We start from the raw sequence: 21,023 nt of genomic DNA, 5'->3' as shown, positions 1-21,023 counted from the left end.
ATAGGCTGTAAACTTTTTAATTAGTCACTTGAATTGACTCAATAACCCTCAGTCATAACTTTGTGGTTTTCTCATGGTTTAGCTTACTAAGAACAGAAAGTCTTCTTGTCCTTACTTGACAACACTTGAACTTGAACTTGAAACACAGAGTCAACAGAAAAAACTGGTCCAAGATGACTTCATAGAAACAGACATCTGTGAAACGACGCTCCATCACTCGAACACCGCGAAGGTGCCGCACACTGATCAGCAGCTCAGCCAAAGCAGAACAGGAGGAAACAACGCCAGCATATCTTCTCTCGTGTGCTGCTCGATTACCCGTCCATTATGTCTAATCACTGTGCTTACTGAGCAAATCAGCCAGTGCTGATATATATTAACGCTGCAGCAGGCGACGCTGGTGCCAGAACACAAAGGGAAAAACAAAGCGGTCAGTTGATCCGGCCACTACTGCAGCTGCAGGGCCCCTCACATCACGAGTTTCATGATGCTAATCCCGGCACCGTGCACGTGGATTTCTAATCAATCAATCATTTTTCTGAATGAATTTTCTGTTTCTTATTTGTGCTTGAAAAAGAAAAGATCACAAAAGTAAACGGAGCAATGAGAATTCCTCATGTTTTTCCAGTGACTAACAACAGGTGGCGGCCTGTGACACCTTGTAACCTGAAATGACCATGTATGAAACTTACAATTTATAATAATATTTAATAATAATAATAATAATAAAATAATAACGGCTGCACTGTTTCTGTGCGACATGCGTCTGTCTGCTGCAGATGTCTCACACAGCCACCAGTGCCTTCTGCCGCTCCATCAAGCTGCAGTGTGAGCTTTACCCGTCCAGAGAGGTCGCCATCTGCCTGGACCCGTACTGCGGCCTGGGCTTCGTCCTCTGGTGCCTTTGCAGGTCAGACACACACATACTGTAGGTAGATGGTCAATCACAGTGAACATTCTGCCTCCACCAGCCTCTTGTTGGTGCGTTCAGGTGCTTGAATCCCGCAGCGCTGGCTGCCCGTATTCACTCTTCTGGTCTGGTTTCTCTGTGCAGTGTGTACTCAGGTCACCAGTCCATCCTGATCCCTCCGTCCGAGCTGGAGGTGAACCCGGCTCTCTGGCTGTCTGCCGTCAGTCAGTACAAAGTCCGCGACACCTTCTGCTCCTACAGCGTCATGGAGCTCTGCACCAAAGGCCTGGGCCTGCAGACCGACTCGCTGAAGGTGCGCGGGGGATTTCTAGTTTGAGCTGACAAGAAAAGAAACCCCCCTGAGACTCTGAAAATGTTATTTGACAGCTTCTCCTTGTTTCCCATGTCCCTTTCAGTCTCGAGGCTTGGACCTGTCTCGGGTGAGGACCTGTGTGGTTGTAGCCGAGGAGCGTCCCAGGATAGCCCTGACGCAGTCCTTCTCCAAACTCTTCAAGGACCTGGGACTCCACCCTCGAGCGGTCAGCACTTCCTTCGGCTGCAGGGTGAACCTGGCCATCTGCCTGCAGGTCAGTCAGACCTTCACCTCTGTCCTCCTGGTTTTCTCTGCGCTCCATTTCATGTCTCTGCAGACGTGAAGACGTTTCTTGGTTTGACATTTTGGCCGGAGGTAGTGGTGTCCTGCTTTTATTCATTATCACATGGGATCCATAAAGTGAGCTAAGCTAGGCCAAACATGTCCTGGATGATCTCTGTACAGAGATGAAACTGTGGGAACGATGGCCAGTAAAGTTGCAGTAAAACTTTTTTAAACAGCTAAATTTTTGGAACCGTTTTTGTCGTTCTGGTTCTGGCTGCGTTCATGTTTTTTATAAATCTGTTTTGTTGAGATAAAGCAGGTAAACACTTACAGAATGTGCAGAGAATGAACTGTTCTTAGAGGAAAAGTCTTGGCTGATAAATCGGTGCTTTCAGGGACGGAGGACTCGCAAATTCAACCTTAAATGGGTTTTCATATCTTACAGTTTGGAGCCTGCAGGTTCGCCCATCACTGCTGAAGAGACAAAGCCAAGTAACTGCAGTTTTGGTTGTTCTGCATTGAACGTTTAGAGCCTTTTTATTCATCTGAACGATTTTTAGAACTCCTGAGCGCCTGAAACTGGTTCATTTTTGGCTTTGAAATGTTAAAAATACATTTTTAGGTATTTATAAATACTCTTTTACAGATTTGTGGGATTACAGAGATTACACGCTCCAGAGAGAAAACAGCCTCAGTCAGAAAAAGCCTTTTTTTTAGTCTACTCTTTCTCATCCAGACAAACCTGTTTCTTTCTGTATGTCTCTCATGTCCATTTCAAGCCGATCATTGCTCTTACATTACAGAATTTTTCTTTTCGCTGTTCTTAAAACTCAGAGAAAAGTTTGAGGAGGAATACAATGAAGATTACTTCTCATCTGCTCCGGATACTAAGTCACTGTCTGAGTTTCTCTTACATTTGAATATTGCTGAGTGTTTTATAGACTGTAAAATCCAGGCCAGTAAAAAGACATTTTGAAATATTATCACAGATTTTTAACATAGGTAGTCATTTATTCATCAGTTTGCACGATTTTGAGCAGTAATTCCAACTGCATGACTCATAACTTGAATTAACGCAGCCAACACATTAATACATTAATTCTCCTGTAAAGCAGCTAATACCAGACAGTATGTTTGTAATATTTCACTTCAACCTAAATTAACCAGCCCCTCTTTAGCAGCTGTAAATGACCAAACTAACATTTGGCTGAAAAAGCTTTTCGTTCTGATTTGCTTGTTTTGTTTCTTTGAGTTTTCCATCTTGATGTTTTTCTTCCCTCTTCCCTCCTTGTTTTATGCATAACTCCACCCACATATCTCATACCTGGTTTTGTCTCCGTCCTCCTTCCTGCCTTCCTCTTCTTACCCCTTTTACTTTCCTCCTCCTCCTCCTCCTCCTCCGCCCCTCTTTGCTTCTTTAGCCTCACAGGCTGGGAAAGCTTGCCGACCAGGTAGGGAACCACCATCAACTCCCACCCCAACCACCAGCACCACCACACCCTACTGCTTGTCAGCACATCACTCATCAGCTGGCTTTAGATTTTAGTTTAGAGAGTCTGAGGAGAATGGAAGATGCCATCATCGTTCTCAGAATGTGCTCTCTAAATCCAAAGTTCGATCAAGAAGTGATTGCAGCAAGGGATGCAAAGAGATCCCAGGATTTACCGGATGGTTTCAGTGTTTTCCAGGTCTTGGATTTAGTCTTCAGCTCAGGTTTTCATTTTCTGCAGCAGTTTACTCGTCTGATCAGTTAATCTGTGTTTGGTGAAAGATGCTGAAAGGGCTAGTCAATTCAGGAATTCAGAAAAATAAGCAAAAATGCTAAACTCCTAGTCATTCCACTGGCTTAAATTTGAGAATTTGCTGCTTTCCGTATCATTGTTGGGAGAATATCTTTTAGACTGTTAGACAAAATAGGCAGTTTGGAGATGTCACACAATATAAGATAAATAATCATTGGCCTTTCTGGAAAAGTTTTGTCAATGCTATTCTGTCTTGAAATGGGAACTTTGGAGGATCAGGCCCCTGAACTGGGACAAAGTCTTGATTCCAGCTTATCAGACAAGATCAGATTGTCCCAGAAAAATCATTAAATCCATTTCACACACTTACTGATCCTAGGTCATCATCACCCCTTTCTCCCATCTTTCTTTCCCCTGGTTTGGTTTCACTCTCCCCCCGTTTCTTTCTTCTGAAAGTCAGTTTTATTGTGGATTTTCTTTTGCATGTTAACGTCAACTAGAATCTGATTTTAGAAAGTGTTCTTGTTGGGCTTCTCCTAATGTATGGATAGGCTTTGTTTTTCACTTTCAATCCTTTGCTGATTTGCTTCATACATCATCCACCACTGTTGTCGTTCCCACATTGTTCTCCCCACCGTTTTGTGAATGTCGTAGAGGAGTTGTGGGTTCCCAAAGCCTTACTCAAACCCAGAGCTGTTCCCTCTGCTGTGAAGGGAAAGCTCGTCTCTGTGAGCACTAATGCACGAACAGGAGCATCCACAGCAGCCTGGTAGGAATAGAAGTAGCTGTAGTGTTGTAGACGTGTTCCTGTCATGCAGTTGTATGATGGTAGCAGCTGTATTAAAGGACACTGCAGCATTAACCCAGCTGTCGCTGGTGTTTCTCAGGGCACATCGGGACCCGACCCTACGACGGTGTATGTTGACATGAGAGCGCTACGGCATGACAGGTGAGTTAAACCAAACACAGCCGTCTTAAGTTATCTGTTGTCTTGTCAAACATTATCTTTACTCTTCATCTTTATTTTTGTCCATGTTAACATTCAGAAGTCGTTAGCATGCATGTCTCCTGCAGCCTGTTAACATGCTAATGTTAGCCGCGGTCAGGGACATCACTAGGATTTGGAAACGGGGGCTTGGCCACTTTTGGGGGGAGATATTTATAACTGTCAGGAAAAACTGCAAATATAACAGTAATTTATTAAGTATGAATATCCCTGTTAATTTCTATAAAATGCTGTCTGTATCGCAGATGGCTGTCAGATCACTTTGACCCACCTTAGCAGCAGAGACCGACAGGTGAGAGAGAGCAATAGCTCTTCCTGTCATCTGGCTGTAACTCAGTCGGTGTCTGGATGTGGAGAGGGGTGGTGGACCGATTATTATTTACTGTGCTGTTCTTTTCCATTGATGATAATGATAACAGCCAGTGAAGGAGCTTAGCTTTCTTTTTTTTAGAGGTAACACCACTGACAGTTACAGTAGCCATTTGGCTAGGCTAGCACAGAATGTTAAATTGGTAACACGAAGGCTGATGGCCAGGTTCTGTTTGTCAGAACAGGGAGGATACATTCAAAATGGGCCAAAAAAGTCGTTTTTTTTAATCCTGAGTGTCATAAAAATGGTCATAGTACAGTAAGGCGTCAAAATCGGTCAAAAAAAGTCAAAAAAATTTTGACCTCAAAATGTCATAAAAAACGTCATACTATAGTAAGGCGTCAAAATTGGTCAAAAAAGTAGATTTTTTTTTTTTTACCTCAAAATGTCATGAAAAACGTCATAGTATAGTAAGGCGTTTTTTTTCGGGCAAAAAAAGTCAAACATTTTTTGACCTCCAAATGTCATGAAAAACGTCATAGTATAGTAAGGCATTTTTTTCGGGCAAAAAAAGTCAAAAATTTTTTTGACCTCAAAATGTCATGAAAAACGTCATAGTATAGTAAGGCGTTTTTTTCAAGCAAAAAAAGTCAAAATTTTTTTTGACCTCAAAATGTCATAAAAAACGTCATAGTATAGTAAGGCGTCAAAATCGGTCAAAAAAAGTCGAAAATTTTTTTGACCTCAAAATGTCATGAAAAACGTCCTAGTATAGTAAGGCGTCAAAATTGGTCAAAAAAAGTCAAAAATTTTTTTGACCTCAAAATGTCATGAAAAACGTCATAGTATAGTAAGGCGTTTTTTTCGGGCAAAAAAAGTCAAAAAATTTTTTGACCTCCAAATGTCATGAAAAACGTCATAGTATAGTAAGGCGTTTTTTTCAAGCAAAAAAAGTCAAAAATTTTTTTGACCTCAAAATTTCATGAAAAACGTCATAGTATAGTAAGGCGTCAAAATCGGTCAAAAAAAGTCGAAAAAATTTTTGACCTCAAAATGTCATAAAAAACGTCATAGTATAGTAAGGCGTTTTTTTCGGGCAAAAAAAGTCAAAAAATTTTTTTGACCTCAAAATGTCATAAAAAACGTCATAGTGTAGTAAGGCGTCAAAATCGGTCAAAAAAAGTCAAAATTTTTTTTGACCTCAAAATGTCATAAGAAACGCCAAAGGCCATATGGAGTTTTTTTCGGCCAAAAAGAGTCAAAATTTTTTTTGACCTCAAAATGTCATAAAAAACGTCATAGTATAGTAAGGCGTCAAAATCGGTCAAAAAAAGTCGAAAATTTTTTTGACCTCAAAATGTCATGAAAAACGTCCTAGTATAGTAAGGCGTCAAAATTGGTCAAAAAAAGTCAAAAATTTTTTTGACCTCAAAATGTCATGAAAAACGTCATAGTATAGTAAGGCGTTTTTTTCGGGCAAAAAAAGTCAAAATTTTTTTTGACCTCCAAATGTCATGAAAAACGTCATAGTATAGTAAGGCGTTTTTTTCGGGCAAAAAAAGTCAAAAATTTTTTTGACCTCAAAATGTCATAAAAAACGTCATAGTATAGTAAGGCGTCAAAATCGGTCAAAAAAAGTCGAAAAAATTTTTGACCTCAAAATGTCATGAAAAACGTCATAGTATAGTAAGGCGTCAAAATCGGCCAAAAAAAGTCAAAAATTTTTTTGACCTCAAAATGTCATGAAAAACGTCATAGTATAGTAAGGCGTTTTTTTTGGGCAAAAAAAGTCAAAAAAATTTTTGACCTCCAAATGTCATGAAAAACGTCATAGTATAGTAAGGCGTTTTTTTCGGGCAAAAAAAGTCAAATATTTTTTTGACCTCCAAATGTCATGAAAAACGTCATAGTATAGTAAGGCGTCAAAATTGGTCAAAAAAAGTCAAAATTTTTTTTGACCTCAAAATGTCATAAAAAACGTCATAGTATAGTAAGGCGTCAAAATCGGTCAAAAAAAGTCAAAAATTTTTTGACCTCCAAATGTCATGAAAAACGTCATAGTATAGTAAGGCGTTTTTTTCAAGCAAAAAAAGTCAAAATTTTTTTTTACCTCAAAATGTCATAAAAAACGTCATAGTATAGTAAGGCGTCAAAATCGGTCAAAAAAAGTCGAAAATTTTTTTGACCTCAAAATGTCATGAAAAACGTCATAGTATAGTAAGGCGTTTTTTTCGGGCAAAAAAAGTCAAAATTTTTTTTGACCTCAAAATGTCATAAAAAACGTCCTAGTATAGTAAGGCGTTTTTTTCGGGCAAAAAAAGTCAAAAATTTTTTTGACCTCAAAATTTCATGAAAAACGTCATAGTATAGTAAGGCGTCAAAATTGGTCAAAAAAAGTCAAAAATTTTTTTGATCTCAAAATGTCATAAAAAACGTCATAGTATAGTAAGGCGTCAAAATCGGCCAAAAAAAGTCAAAATTTTTTTTGACCTCAAAATGTCATAAAAACGTCATAGTATAGTAAGGCGTCTAAATCGGTCAAAAAAAGTCAAAATTTTTTTTGACCTCAAAATGTCATGAAAAACGTCATAGTATAGTAAGGCGTTTTTTTCGGGCAAAAAAAGTCAAAATTTTTTTGACCTCCAAATGTCATGAAAAACGTCATAGTATAGTAAGGCGTTTTTTTCAAGCAAAAAAAGTCAAAATTTTTTTTTACCTCAAAATGTCATAAAAAACGTCATAGTATAGTAAGGCGTCAAAATCGGTCAAAAAAAGTCGAAAATTTTTTTGACCTCAAAATGTCATGAAAAACGTCATAGTATAGTAAGGCGTTTTTTTCGGGCAAAAAAAGTCAAAATTTTTTTTGACCTCAAAATGTCATAAAAAACGTCCTAGTATAGTAAGGCGTTTTTTTCGGGCAAAAAAAGTCAAAAATTTTTTTGACCTCAAAATTTCATGAAAAACGTCATAGTATAGTAAGGCGTCAAAATCGGTCAAAAAAAGTCGAAAAAATTTTTGACCTCAAAATGTCATAAAAAACGTCATAGTATAGTAAGGCGTTTTTTTCGGGCAAAAAACGTCAAAAAAATTTTTTTGACCTCAAAATGTCATAAAAAACGTCATAGTATAGTAAGGCGTCAAAATCGGTCAAAAAAAGTCAAAATTTTTTTTGACCTCAAAATGTCATAAGAAACGTCATAGTATAGTAAGGCGTTTTTTTCGGGCAAAAAAAGTCAAAAATTTTTTTGACCTCAAAATGTCATAAAAAACGTCATAGTATAGTAAGGCGTCAAAATCGGTCAAAAAAAGTCGAAAAAATTTTTGACCTCAAAATGTCATGAAAAACGTCATAGTATAGTAAGGCGTCAAAATCGGCCAAAAAAAGTCAAAATTTTTTTTGACCTCAAAATGTCATGAAAAACGTCATAGTATAGTAAGGCGTCTAAATCGGTCAAAAAAAGTCAAAAATTTTTTTGACCTCAAAATGTCATGAAAAACGTCATAGTATAGTAAGGCGTTTTTTTCGGGCAAAAAAAGTCAAAAAATTTTTTGAACTCCAAATGTCATGAAAAACGTCCTAGTATAGTAAGGCGTTTTTTTCGGGCAAAAAAAGTCAAAATTTTTTTTGACCTCCAAATGTCATGAAAAACGTCATAGTATAGTAAGGCGTTTTTTTCGGGCAAAAAAAGTCAAAATTTTTTTTGACCTCCAAATGTCATGAAAAACGTCATAGTATAGTAAGGCGTTTTTTTCAAGCAAAAAAAGTCAAATTTTTTTTTTACCTCAAAATGTCATAAAAAACGTCATAGTATAGTAAGGCGTCTAAATCGGTCAAAAAAAGTCAAAATTTTTTTTGACCTCAAAATGTCATGAAAAACGTCATAGTATAGTAAGGCGTCAAAATCGGTCAAAAAAAGTCGAAAATTTTTTTTGACCTCAAAATGTCATGAAAAACGTCATAGTATAGTAAGGCGTCAAAATCGGTCAAAAAAAGTCGAAAAAATTTTTGACCTCAAAATGTCATGAAAAACGTCATAGTATAGTAAGGCGTCAAAATCGGCCAAAAAAAGTCAAAATTTTTTTTGACCTCAAAATGTCATAAAAACGTCATAGTATAGTAAGGCGTCTAAATCGGTCAAAAAAAGTCAAAAATTTTTTTGACCTCAAAATGTCATGAAAAACGTCATAGTATAGTAAGGCGTTTTTTTCGGGCAAAAAAAGTCAAAAAATTTTTTGACCTCCAAATGTCATGAAAAACGTCATAGTATAGTAAGGCGTCAAAATCGGTCAAAAAAAGTCGAAAATTTTTTTGACCTCAAAATGTCATGAAAAACGTCATAGTATAGTAAGGCGTTTTTTTCGGGCAAAAAAAGTCAAAATTTTTTTTGACCTCCAAATGTCATGAAAAACGTCATAGTATAGTAAGGCGTCAAAATCGGCCAAAAAAAGTCAAAAATTTTTTTTACCTCAAAATGTCATAAAAAACGTCATAGTATAGTAAGGCGTCTAAATCGGTCAAAAAAAGTCAAAAATTTTTTGACCTCAAAATGTCATGAAAAACGTCATAGTATAGTAAGGCGTCAAAATCGGTCAAAAAAAGTCGAAATTTTTTTTGACCTCAAAATGTCATAAAAACGTCATAGTATAGTAAGGCGTCAAAATCGGTCAAAAAAAGTCAAAAATTTTTTTGACCTCAAAATGTCATGAAAAACGTCATAGTATAGTAAGGCGTTTTTTTCGGGCAAAAAAAGTCAAAAAATTTTTTGACCTCCAAATGTCATGAAAAACGTCATAGTATAGTAAGGCGTCAAAATCGGTCAAAAAAAGTCGAAAATTTTTTTGACCTCAAAATGTCATGAAAAACGTCATAGTATAGTAAGGCGTTTTTTTCGGGCAAAAAAAGTCAAAATTTTTTTTGACCTCAAAATGTCATGAAAAACGTCATAGTATAGTAAGGCGTCAAAATCGGTCAAAAAAAGTCGAAAATTTTTTTGACCTCAAAATGTCATGAAAAACGTCATAGTATAGTAAGGCGTCAAAATTGGTCAAAAAAAGTCAAAATTTTTTTTGACGTCAAAATGTCATAAAAAACGTCATAGTATAGTAAGGCGTCAAAATCGGTCAAAAAAAGTCGAAAATTTTTTTGACCTCAAAATGTCATGAAAAACGTCATAGTATAGTAAGGCGTCAAAATTGGTCAAAAAAAGTCAAAATTTTTTTTGACCTCAAAATGTCATGAAAAACGTCATAGTATAGTAAGGCGTTTTTTTCGGTCAAAAAAAGTCGAAAATTTTTTTGACCTCAAAATGTCATGAAAAACGTCATAGTATAGTAAGGCGTTTTTTTCGGGCAAAAAAAGTCAAAAAATTTTTTGACCTCCAAATGTCATGAAAAACGTCATAGTATAGTAAGGCGTCAAAATCGGTCAAAAAAAGTCGAAAATTTTTTTGACCTCAAAATGTCATGAAAAACGTCATAGTATAGTAAGGCGTTTTTTTCAAGCAAAAAAAGTCAAAATTTTTTTTTACCTCAAAATGTCATAAAAAACGTCATAGTATAGTAAGGCGTCAAAATCGGTCAAAAAAAGTCGAAAATTTTTTTGACCTCAAAATGTCATGAAAAACGTCATAGTATAGTAAGGCGTTTTTTTCGGGCAAAAAAAAGTCAAAATTTTTTTTGACCTCAAAATGTCATAAAAAACGTCCTAGTATAGTAAGGCGTTTTTTTCGGGCAAAAAAAGTCAAAAAATTTTTTGACCTCAAAATTTCATGAAAAACGTCATAGTATAGTAAGGCGTCAAAATCGGTCAAAAAAAGTCGAAAAAATTTTTGACCTCAAAATGTCATAAAAAACGTCATAGTATAGTAAGGCGTTTTTTTCGGGCAAAAAACGTCAAAAAATTTTTTTTGACCTCAAAATGTCATAAAAAACGTCATAGTATAGTAAGGCGTCAAAATCGGTCAAAAAAAGTCAAAATTTTTTTTGACCTCAAAATGTCATAAGAAACGTCATAGTATAGTAAGGCGTTTTTTTCGGGCAAAAAAAGTCAAAAAATTTTTTGACCTCCAAATGTCATGAAAAACGTCATAGTATAGTAAGGCGTTTTTTTCGGGCAAAAAAAGTCAAAAATTTTTTTGACCTCAAAATGTCATAAAAAACGTCATAGTATAGTAAGGCGTCAAAATCGGTCAAAAAAAGTCGAAAAAATTTTTGACCTCAAAATGTCATGAAAAACGTCATAGTATAGTAAGGCGTCAAAATCGGTCAAAAAAAGTCTAAAATTTTTTTGACCTCAAAATGTCATGAAAAACGTCATAGTATAGTAAGGCGTTTTTTTCGGGCAAAAAAAGTCAAAATTTTTTTTGACCTCAAAATGTCATAAAAAACGTCCTAGTATAGTAAGGCGTTTTTTTCGGGCAAAAAAAGTCAAAAATTTTTTTGACCTCAAAATTTCATGAAAAACGTCATAGTATAGTAAGGCGTCAAAATCGGTCAAAAAAAGTCGAAAAAATTTTTGACCTCAAAATGTCATAAAAAACGTCATAGTATAGTAAGGCGTTTTTTTCGGGCAAAAAACGTCAAAAAAATTTTTTTGACCTCAAAATGTCATAAAAAACGTCATAGTATAGTAAGGCGTCAAAATCGGTCAAAAAAAGTCAAAATTTTTTTTGACCTCAAAATGTCATAAGAAACGTCATAGTATAGTAAGGCGTTTTTTTCGGGCAAAAAAAGTCAAAAATTTTTTTGACCTCAAAATGTCATAAAAAACGTCATAGTATAGTAAGGCATCAAAATCGGTCAAAAAAAGTCGAAAAAATTTTTGACCTCAAAATGTCATGAAAAACGTCATAGTATAGTAAGGCGTCAAAATCGGTCAAAAAAAGTCGAAAAAATTTTTGACCTCAAAATGTCATAAAAAACGTCATAGTATAGTAAGGCGTTTTTTTCGGGCAAAAAACGTCAAAAAAATTTTTTTGACCTCAAAATGTCATAAAAAACGTCATAGTATAGTAAGGCGTCAAAATCGGTCAAAAAAAGTCAAAATTTTTTTTGACCTCAAAATGTCATAAGAAACGTCATAGTATAGTAAGGCGTTTTTTTCGGGCAAAAAAAGTCAAAAATTTTTTTGACCTCAAAATGTCATAAAAAACGTCATAGTATAGTAAGGCATCAAAATCGGTCAAAAAAAGTCGAAAAAATTTTTGACCTCAAAATGTCATGAAAAACGTCATAGTATAGTAAGGCGTCAAAATCGGCCAAAAAAAGTCAAAAATTTTTTTGACCTCAAAATGTCATAAAAACGTCATAGTATAGTAAGGCGTCTAAATCGGTCAAAAAAAGTCAAAAATTTTTTTGACCTCAAAATGTCATGAAAAACGTCATAGTATAGTAAGGCGTCAAAATTGGTCAAAAAAAGTCAAAATTTTTTTTGACCTCAAAATGTCATGAAAAACGTCATAGTATAGTAAGGCGTTTTTTTCGGTCAAAAAAAGTCGAAAATTTTTTTGACCTCAAAATGTCATGAAAAACGTCATAGTATAGTAAGGCGTTTTTTTCGGGCAAAAAAAGTCAAAAAATTTTTTGACCTCCAAATGTCATGAAAAACGTCATAGTATAGTAAGGCGTCAAAATCGGTCAAAAAAAGTCGAAAATTTTTTTGACCTCAAAATGTCATGAAAAACGTCATAGTATAGTAAGGCGTTTTTTTCAAGCAAAAAAAGTCAAAATTTTTTTTTACCTCAAAATGTCATAAAAAACGTCATAGTATAGTAAGGCGTCAAAATCGGTCAAAAAAAGTCGAAAATTTTTTTGACCTCAAAATGTCATGAAAAACGTCATAGTATAGTAAGGCGTTTTTTTCGGGCAAAAAAAGTCAAAATTTTTTTTGACCTCAAAATGTCATAAAAAACGTCCTAGTATAGTAAGGCGTTTTTTTCGGGCAAAAAAAGTCAAAAATTTTTTTGACCTCAAAATTTCATGAAAAACGTCATAGTATAGTAAGGCGTCAAAATCGGTCAAAAAAAGTCGAAAAAATTTTTGACCTCAAAATGTCATAAAAAACGTCATAGTATAGTAAGGCGTTTTTTTCGGGCAAAAAACGTCAAAAAATTTTTTTTGACCTCAAAATGTCATAAAAAACGTCATAGTATAGTAAGGCGTCAAAATCGGTCAAAAAAAGTCAAATTTTTTTTTGACCTCAAAATGTCATAAGAAACGTCATAGTATAGTAAGGCGTTTTTTTCGGGCAAAAAAAGTCAAAAAATTTTTTGACCTCCAAATGTCATGAAAAACGTCATAGTATAGTAAGGCGTTTTTTTCGGGCAAAAAAAGTCAAAAATTTTTTTGACCTCAAAATGTCATAAAAAACGTCATAGTATAGTAAGGCGTCAAAATCGGTCAAAAAAAGTCGAAAAAATTTTTGACCTCAAAATGTCATGAAAAACGTCATAGTATAGTAAGGCGTCAAAATCGGTCAAAAAAAGTCGAAAATTTTTTTGACCTCAAAATGTCATGAAAAACGTCATAGTATAGTAAGGCGTTTTTTTCGGGCAAAAAAAGTCAAAATTTTTTTTGACCTCAAAATGTCATAAAAAACGTCCTAGTATAGTAAGGCGTTTTTTTCGGGCAAAAAAAGTCAAAAATTTTTTTGACCTCAAAATTTCATGAAAAACGTCATAGTATAGTAAGGCGTCAAAATCGGTCAAAAAAAGTCGAAAAAATTTTTGACCTCAAAATGTCATAAAAAACGTCATAGTATAGTAAGGCGTTTTTTTCGGGCAAAAAACGTCAAAAAAATTTTTTTGACCTCAAAATGTCATAAAAAACGTCATAGTATAGTAAGGCGTCAAAATCGGTCAAAAAAAGTCAAAATTTTTTTTGACCTCAAAATGTCATAAGAAACGTCATAGTATAGTAAGGCGTTTTTTCGGGCAAAAAAAGTCAAAAATTTTTTTGACCTCAAAATGTCATAAAAAACGTCATAGTATAGTAAGGCGTCAAAATCGGTCAAAAAAAGTCGAAAAAATTTTTGACCTCAAAATGTCATGAAAAACGTCATAGTATAGTAAGGCGTCAAAATCGGCCAAAAAAAGTCAAAATTTTTTTTGACCTCAAAATGTCATAAAAACGTCATAGTATAGTAAGGCGTCTAAATCGGTCAAAAAAAGTCAAAAATTTTTTTGACCTCAAAATGTCATGAAAAACGTCATAGTATAGTAAGGCGTTTTTTTCGGGCAAAAAAAGTCAAAAAATTTTTTGAACTCCAAATGTCATGAAAAACGTCCTAGTATAGTAAGGCGTTTTTTTCGGGCAAAAAAAGTCAAAATTTTTTTTGACCTCCAAATGTCATGAAAAACGTCATAGTATAGTAAGGCGTTTTTTTCGGGCAAAAAAAGTCAAAATTTTTTTTGACCTCCAAATGTCATGAAAAACGTCATAGTATAGTAAGGCGTTTTTTTCAAGCAAAAAAAGTCAAAAATTTTTTTGACCTCAAAATGTCATAAAAAACGTCATAGTATAGTAAGGCGTCAAAATCGGTCAAAAAAAGTCGAAAAAATTTTTGACCTCAAAATGTCATGAAAAACGTCATAGTATAGTAAGGCGTCAAAATCGGCCAAAAAAAGTCAAAATTTTTTTTGACCTCAAAATGTCATAAAAACGTCATAGTATAGTAAGGCGTCTAAATCGGTCAAAAAAAGTCAAAAATTTTTTTGACCTCAAAATGTCATGAAAAACGTCATAGTATAGTAAGGCGTTTTTTTCGGGCAAAAAAAGTCAAAAAATTTTTTGAACTCCAAATGTCATGAAAAACGTCCTAGTATAGTAAGGCGTTTTTTTCGGGCAAAAAAAGTCAAAATTTTTTTTGACCTCCAAATGTCATGAAAAACGTCATAGTATAGTAAGGCGTTTTTTTCGGGCAAAAAAAGTCAAAATTTTTTTTGACCTCCAAATGTCATGAAAAACGTCATAGTATAGTAAGGCGTTTTTTTCAAGCAAAAAAAGTCAAATTTTTTTTTGACCTCAAAATGTCATAAAAACGTCATAGTATAGTAAGGCGTCTAAATCGGTCAAAAAAAGTCAAAATTTTTTTTGACCTCAAAATGTCATGAAAAACGTCATAGTATAGTAAGGCGTCAAAATCGGTCAAAAAAAGTCGAAAATTTTTTTTGACCTCAAAATGTCATGAAAAACGTCATAGTATAGTAAGGCGTCAAAATCGGTCAAAAAAAGTCGAAAAAATTTTTGACCTCAAAATGTCATGAAAAACGTCATAGTATAGTAAGGCGTCAAAATCGGCCAAAAAAAGTCAAAATTTTTTTTGACCTCAAAATGTCATAAAAACGTCATAGTATAGTAAGGCGTCTAAATCGGTCAAAAAAAGTCAAAAATTTTTTTGACCTCAAAATGTCATGAAAAACGTCATAGTATAGTAAGGCGTTTTTTTCGGGCAAAAAAAGTCAAAAAATTTTTTGACCTCCAAATGTCATGAAAAACGTCATAGTATAGTAAGGCGTCAAAATCGGTCAAAAAAAGTCGAAAATTTTTTTGACCTCAAAATGTCATGAAAAACGTCATAGTATAGTAAGGCGTTTTTTTCGGGCAAAAAAAGTCAAAATTTTTTTTGACCTCCAAATGTCATGAAAAACGTCATAGTATAGTAAGGCGTCAAAATCGGCCAAAAAAAGTCAAATTTTTTTTTTACCTCAAAATGTCATAAAAAACGTCATAGTATAGTAAGGCGTCTAAATCGGTCAAAAAAAGTCAAAAATTTTTTGACCTCAAAATGTCATGAAAAACGTCATAGTATAGTAAGGCGTCAAAATCGGTCAAAAAAAGTCGAAAATTTTTTTGACCTCAAAATGTCATGAAAAACGTCATAGTATAGTAAGGCGTTTTTTTCGGGCAAAAAAAGTCAAAATTTTTTTTGACCTCAAAATGTCATGAAAAACGTCATAGTATAGTAAGGCGTCAAAATCGGTCAAAAAAAGTCGAAAATTTTTTTGACCTCAAAATGTCATGAAAAACGTCATAGTATAGTAAGGCGTTTTTTTCGGGCAAAAAAAGTCAAAAAATTTTTTGACCTCCAAATGTCATGAAAAACGTCATAGTATAGTAAGGCGTCAAAATCGGTCAAAAAAAGTCGAAAATTTTTTTGACCTCAAAATGTCATGAAAAACGTCATAGTATAGTAAGGCGTTTTTTTCGGGCAAAAAAAGTCAAAATTTTTTTTGACCTCAAAATGTCATGAAAAACGTCATAGTATAGTAAGGCGTCAAAATCGGTCAAAAAAAGTCGAAAATTTTTTTGACCTCAAAATGTCATGAAAAACGTCATAGTATAGTAAGGCGTCAAAATTGGTCAAAAAAAGTCAAAATTTTTTTTGACGTCAAAATGTCATAAAAAACGTCATAGTATAGTAAGGCGTCAAAATCGGTCAAAAAAAGTCGAAAATTTTTTTGACCTCAAAATGTCATGAAAAACGTCATAGTATAGTAAGGCGTCAAAATTGGTCAAAAAAAGTCAAAATTTTTTTTGACCTCAAAATGTCATGAAAAACGTCATAGTATAGTAAGGCGTTTTTTTCGGTCAAAAAAAGTCGAAAATTTTTTTGACCTCAAAATGTCATGAAAAACGTCATAGTATAGTAAGGCGTTTTTTTCGGGCAGAAAAAGTCAAAAAATTTTTTGACCTCCAAATGTCATGAAAAACGTCATAGTATAGTAAGGCGTTTTTTTCGGGCAAAAAAAGTCAAAATTTTTTTTGACCTCAAAATGTCATGAAAAACGTCATAGTATAGTAAGGCGTCAAAATCGGTCAAAAAAAGTCGAAAATTTTTTTGACCTCAAAATGTCATGAAAAACGTCATAGTATAGTAAGGCGTCAAAATTGGTCAAAAAAAGTCAAAAAATTTTTTGACCTCAAAATGTCATGAAAAACGTCATAGTATAGTAAGGCGTCAAAATCGGTCAAAAAAAGTCGAAAATTTTTTTTGACCTCAAAATGTCATGAAAAACGTCATAGTATAGTAAGGCGTTTTTTTCGGGCAAAAAAAGTCAAAATTTTTTTTGACCTCAAAATGTCATGAAAAACGTCATAGTATAGTAAGGCGTCAAAATTGGTCAAAAAAAGTCAAAATTTTTTTTGACCTCAAAATGTCATAAAAAACGTCATAGTATAGTAAGGCGTCAAAATCGGCCAAAAAAAAGTCAAAATTTTTTTTGACCTCAAAATGTCATGAAAAACGTCATAGTATAGTAAGGCGTTTTTTTCGGTCAAAAAAAGTCGAAAATTTTTTTGACCTCAAAATGTCATGAAAAACGTCATAGTATAGTAAGGCGTTTTTTTCGGGCAAAAAAAGTCAAAATTTTTTTTGACCTCAAAATGTCATGAAAAACGTCATAGTATAGTAAGGCGTCAAAATCGGTCAAAAAAAGTCAAAAAATTTTTTTGACCTCAAAATGTCATGAAAAACGTCATAGTATAGTAAGGCGTCAAAATCGGTCAAAAAAAGTCGAAAATTTTTTTGACCTCAAAATGTCATGAAAAACGTCATAGTATAGTAAGGCGTCAAAATTGGTCAAAAAAAGTCAAAAAAATTTTTGACCTCAAAATGTCATAAAAAACGTCATAGTATAGTAAGGCGTCAAAATCGGCCAAAAAAAAGTAAAAATTTTTTTTGACCTCAAAATGTCATGAAAAACGTCATAGTATAGTAAGGCGTTTTTTTCGGTCAAAAAAAGTCGAAAATTTTTTTGACCTCAAAATGTCATGAAAAACGTCATAGTATAGTAAGGCGTCAAAATCGGCCAAAAAAAAGTAAAAATTTTTTTTGACCTCAAAATGTCATGAAAAACGTCATAGTATAGTAAGGCGTTTTTTTCGGTCAAAAAAAGTCGAAAATTTTTTTGACCTCAAAATGTCATGAAAAACGTCATAGTATAGTAAGGCGTTTTTTTCGGGCAAAAAAAGTCAAAAAATTTTTTGACCTCAAAATGTCATGAAAAACGTCATAGTATAGTAAGGCGTTTTTTTCGGTCAAAAAAAGTCGAAAATTTTTTTGACCTCAAAATGTCATGAAAAACGTCATAGTATAGTAAGGCGTCAAAATTGGTCAAAAAAAGTCAAAAATTTTTTTGACCTCAAAATGTCATGAAAAACGTCATAGTATAGTAAGGCGTCAAAATCGGCCAAAAAAAAGTCGAAAATTTTTTTGACCTCAAAATGTCATGAAAAACATCATAGTATAGTAAGGCGTTTTTTTCGGGCAAAAAAAGTCAAAAATTTTTTTGACCTCAAAATGTCATGAAAAACGTCATAGTATAGTAAGGCGTTTTTTTCGGTCAAAAAAAGTCGAAAATTTTTTTGACCTCAAAATGTCATGAAAAACGTCATAGTATAGTAAGGCGTTTTTTTCGGGCAAAAAAAGTCAAAAAATTTTTTGACCTCAAAATGTCATGAAAAACGTCATAGTATAGTAAGGCGTCAAAATCGGTCAAAAAAAGTCGAAAATTTTTTTGACCTCAAAATGTCATGAAAAACGTCATAGTATAGTAAGGCGTCAAAATTGGTCAAAAAAAGTCAAAAAAATTTTTGACCTCAAAATGTCATAAAAAACGTCATAGTATAGTAAGGCGTCAAAATCGGCCAAAAAAAAGTAAAAATTTTTTTTGACCTCAAAATGTCATGAAAAACGTCATAGTATAGTAAGGCGTTTTTTTCGGTCAAAAAAAGTCGAAAATTTTTTTGACCTCAAAATGTCATGAAAAACGTCATAGTATAGTAAGGCGTTTTTTTCGGGCAAAAAAAGTCAAAAAATTTTTTGACCTCAAAATGTCATGAAAAACGTCATAGTATAGTAAGGCGTTTTTTTCGGTCAAAAAAAGTCGAAAATTTTTTTGACCTCAAAATGTCATGAAAAACGTCATAGTATAGTAAGGCGTCAAAATTGGTCAAAAAAAGTCAAAAATTTTTTTGACCTCAAAATGTCATGAAAAACGTCATAGTATAGTAAGGCGTCAAAATCGGCCAAAAAAAAGTCGAAAATTTTTTTGACCTCAAAATGTCATGAAAAACATCATAGTATAGTAAGGCGTTTTTTTCGGGCAAAAAAAGTCAAAAATTTTTTTGACCTCAAAATGTCATGAAAAACGTCATAGTATAGTAAGGCGTCAAAATCGGTCAAAAAAAGTCGAAAATTTTTTTGACCTCAAAATGTCATGAAAAACGTCATAGTATAGTAAGGCGTCAAAATTGGTCAAAAAAAGTCAAAAATTTTTTTGACCTCAAAATGTCATAAAAAACGTCATAGTATAGTAAGGCGTCAAAATCGGCCAAAAAAAAGTCAAAATTTTTTTTGACCTCAAAATGTCATGAAAAACGTCATAGTATAGTAAGGCGTTTTTTTCGGGCAAAAAAAGTCAAAAAATTTTTTGACCTCCAAATGTCATGAAAAACGTCATAGTATAGTAAGGCGTTTTTTTCGGGCAAAAAAAGTCAAATATTTTTTTGACCTCCAAATGTCATGAAAAACGTCATAGTATAGTAAGGCGTCAAAATTGGTCAAAAAAAGTCAAAAATTTTTTTGATCTCAAAATGTCATAAAAAACGTCATAGTATAGTAAGGCGTCAAAATCGGCCAAAAAAAGTCAAAAATTTTTTTGACCTCAAAATGTCATAAAAACGTCATAGTATAGTAAGGCGTCAAAATCGGTCAAAAAAAGTCAAAATTTTTTTTGACCTCCAAATGTCATGAAAAACGTCATAGTATAGTAAGGCGTTTTTTTTCGGGCAAAAAAAGTCAAAAAAATTTTTGACCTCAAAATGTTATATAAACGACATACTATATACCATACATGTTTTAATTTTCTGTTGCTTCAACTCGTGTTTTTTTCGCTCCACAGGGTCAGACTTGTGGAGCGGGGGTCACCACACAGCCTGCCACTGATGGAGTCTGGGAAGGTGAGGTTTTTTTTTGTGTGTCTGTGTGTGTGTGTGTGGTTTAATAAAGTTTAAATTGTTTAAACGTGGATGCAGATGTTTTTCCACTCCGGTTCACTCGGTTCTTCTCTCTTTGAGCAGATCCTCCCAGGGGTCCGGATCATCATCGCCAACCCAGAGACCAAGGGACCAATGGGAGAGTCACATCTGGGAGAGGTTGGTCTGAGCTTTTCACCCACACACAATAAAGACGGTGGCTGGACTACGACACTTGATGCTAGTAAAACTTTAATCTGATTTAAGTGGAAACAAAGGACTGAAATCAAACTGTTTTTCAATATTCAGAAAACATTTCTTAATATTTTAGAAAAGAAAATTATTATGAGTAAATGAGAGGCAAAATAAGGAAATACTTCATATAACTCCTTAAGCAATTTGTTGGATTACAGTTACGTTTTAAACAGCAACAGTTTTACTGAAAAATTAATCATTTACAGAATTTTGTTAAATGTTCATTAAAAACTAAACAAAACAGGCAGTAGGAAGACGGTGTCTGATTTTTTCCTTTTCAGATTTTATAGACATATGAAACTCGAAGCACAGTCATTTGTAGTAGCTGTTTTATTGTCTCCTCAGAATATTCTTTTTATAACAGCCAGCCCCCCAAACACTGGATTTCTATAATATTGGAGCAGTACATACAACAGTGAACCCAAAGCTGAACCTCCATCTGCTCCGTGTGGTCTGTGTTTGTAGATCTGGGTGCACAGCGGCCACAACGCCAGCGGTTACTTCACCGTCTACGGCGACGAGGCGCTGCAGTCGGACCACTTCACCTCCAGGCTCAGCTTCGGAGACACGCAAACCGTCTGGGCTCGAACCGGATACCTGGGCTTCCTCCGCAGGACCGAACTCACCGACGCCAGCGGAGGTAAGCACGTGACCGAGGCGATCGGATCGTCAGACACCGGTCAGTGTGTGAACTGATGATTCAGGGCATCTAACAGAAGAATAAGGATGAAATAATTATCAGCTGAGGTTTTAGAAAACATGAAAACAAACGCTGCAGGTCAGCTGCAGGTCAGCGGAGGCCGGAGAAGGCGACACCTCCGCCGGCCTCCGTCTAAACACCGCCCGTGATTAATGAACACGCGCATCTGCTTTAACTGTGATTAACATCTGACCGTAATCCAGGATTTCAAATCAAAGCAAATCAAGTTTTATTGTCATTGTTTTAAAAGTCAAGTGTGTGTGTGTGTGTTTTCGTGTGTGTGTGCGCGCGCGCGCGCTCGTGTAGAGCGTCACGACGCCCTGTACGTGGTCGGTGCTCTGGAGGAAGCCATGGAGCTGAGAGGGATGCGTTACCACCCCATCGACATCGAGACCTCCGTCATCAGGACGCACAAGAGCATCACAGAGTGGTGAGGAACACATGCAAACATCATGCAAACGTCATGCAAACGTCATGACCTCTGTGTGCACCCGGGCTGTAACGCTGCGTCATTACCACACACACAAAA

General features: G+C 34.6%; 1 protein-coding gene across 5 annotated transcripts in view; it reads left to right on the top strand.

The window, feature by feature from the left end:
* LOC121193278 (disco-interacting protein 2 homolog C) overlaps positions 1 to 21,023 on the top strand; it is a 133,441-nt gene that overhangs the window by 112,050 nt on the left and 368 nt on the right. For 3 of the 5 annotated variants that reach the window (XM_041055511.1, XM_041055510.1, XM_041055508.1), the window contains exons 29-37: positions 780 to 910; positions 1,055 to 1,223; positions 1,327 to 1,497; positions 2,930 to 2,959; positions 4,138 to 4,199; positions 19,467 to 19,524; positions 19,645 to 19,719; positions 20,260 to 20,434; positions 20,801 to 20,924. In XM_041055511.1, the coding sequence (XP_040911445.1) occupies positions 780 to 910; positions 1,055 to 1,223; positions 1,327 to 1,497; positions 2,930 to 2,959; positions 4,138 to 4,199; positions 19,467 to 19,524; positions 19,645 to 19,719; positions 20,260 to 20,434; positions 20,801 to 20,924 (995 nt within the window). The remainder of the gene's footprint in view (positions 1 to 779; positions 911 to 1,054; positions 1,224 to 1,326; positions 1,498 to 2,929; positions 2,960 to 4,137; positions 4,200 to 19,466; positions 19,525 to 19,644; positions 19,720 to 20,259; positions 20,435 to 20,800; positions 20,925 to 21,023) is intronic. The other 2 variants (XM_041055513.1, XM_041055512.1) reach the window with 1 other exon arrangement.

The sequence above is a fragment of the Toxotes jaculatrix genome, chromosome 14 (assembly GCF_017976425.1).
Source record: "Toxotes jaculatrix isolate fToxJac2 chromosome 14, fToxJac2.pri, whole genome shotgun sequence".
NCBI classification, from domain to species: Eukaryota; Metazoa; Chordata; class Actinopteri; family Toxotidae; genus Toxotes; species Toxotes jaculatrix.
The sequence above is the reverse complement of the archived record's forward strand: the minus strand, read 5'-3'. Positions and strand labels throughout refer to the sequence as shown.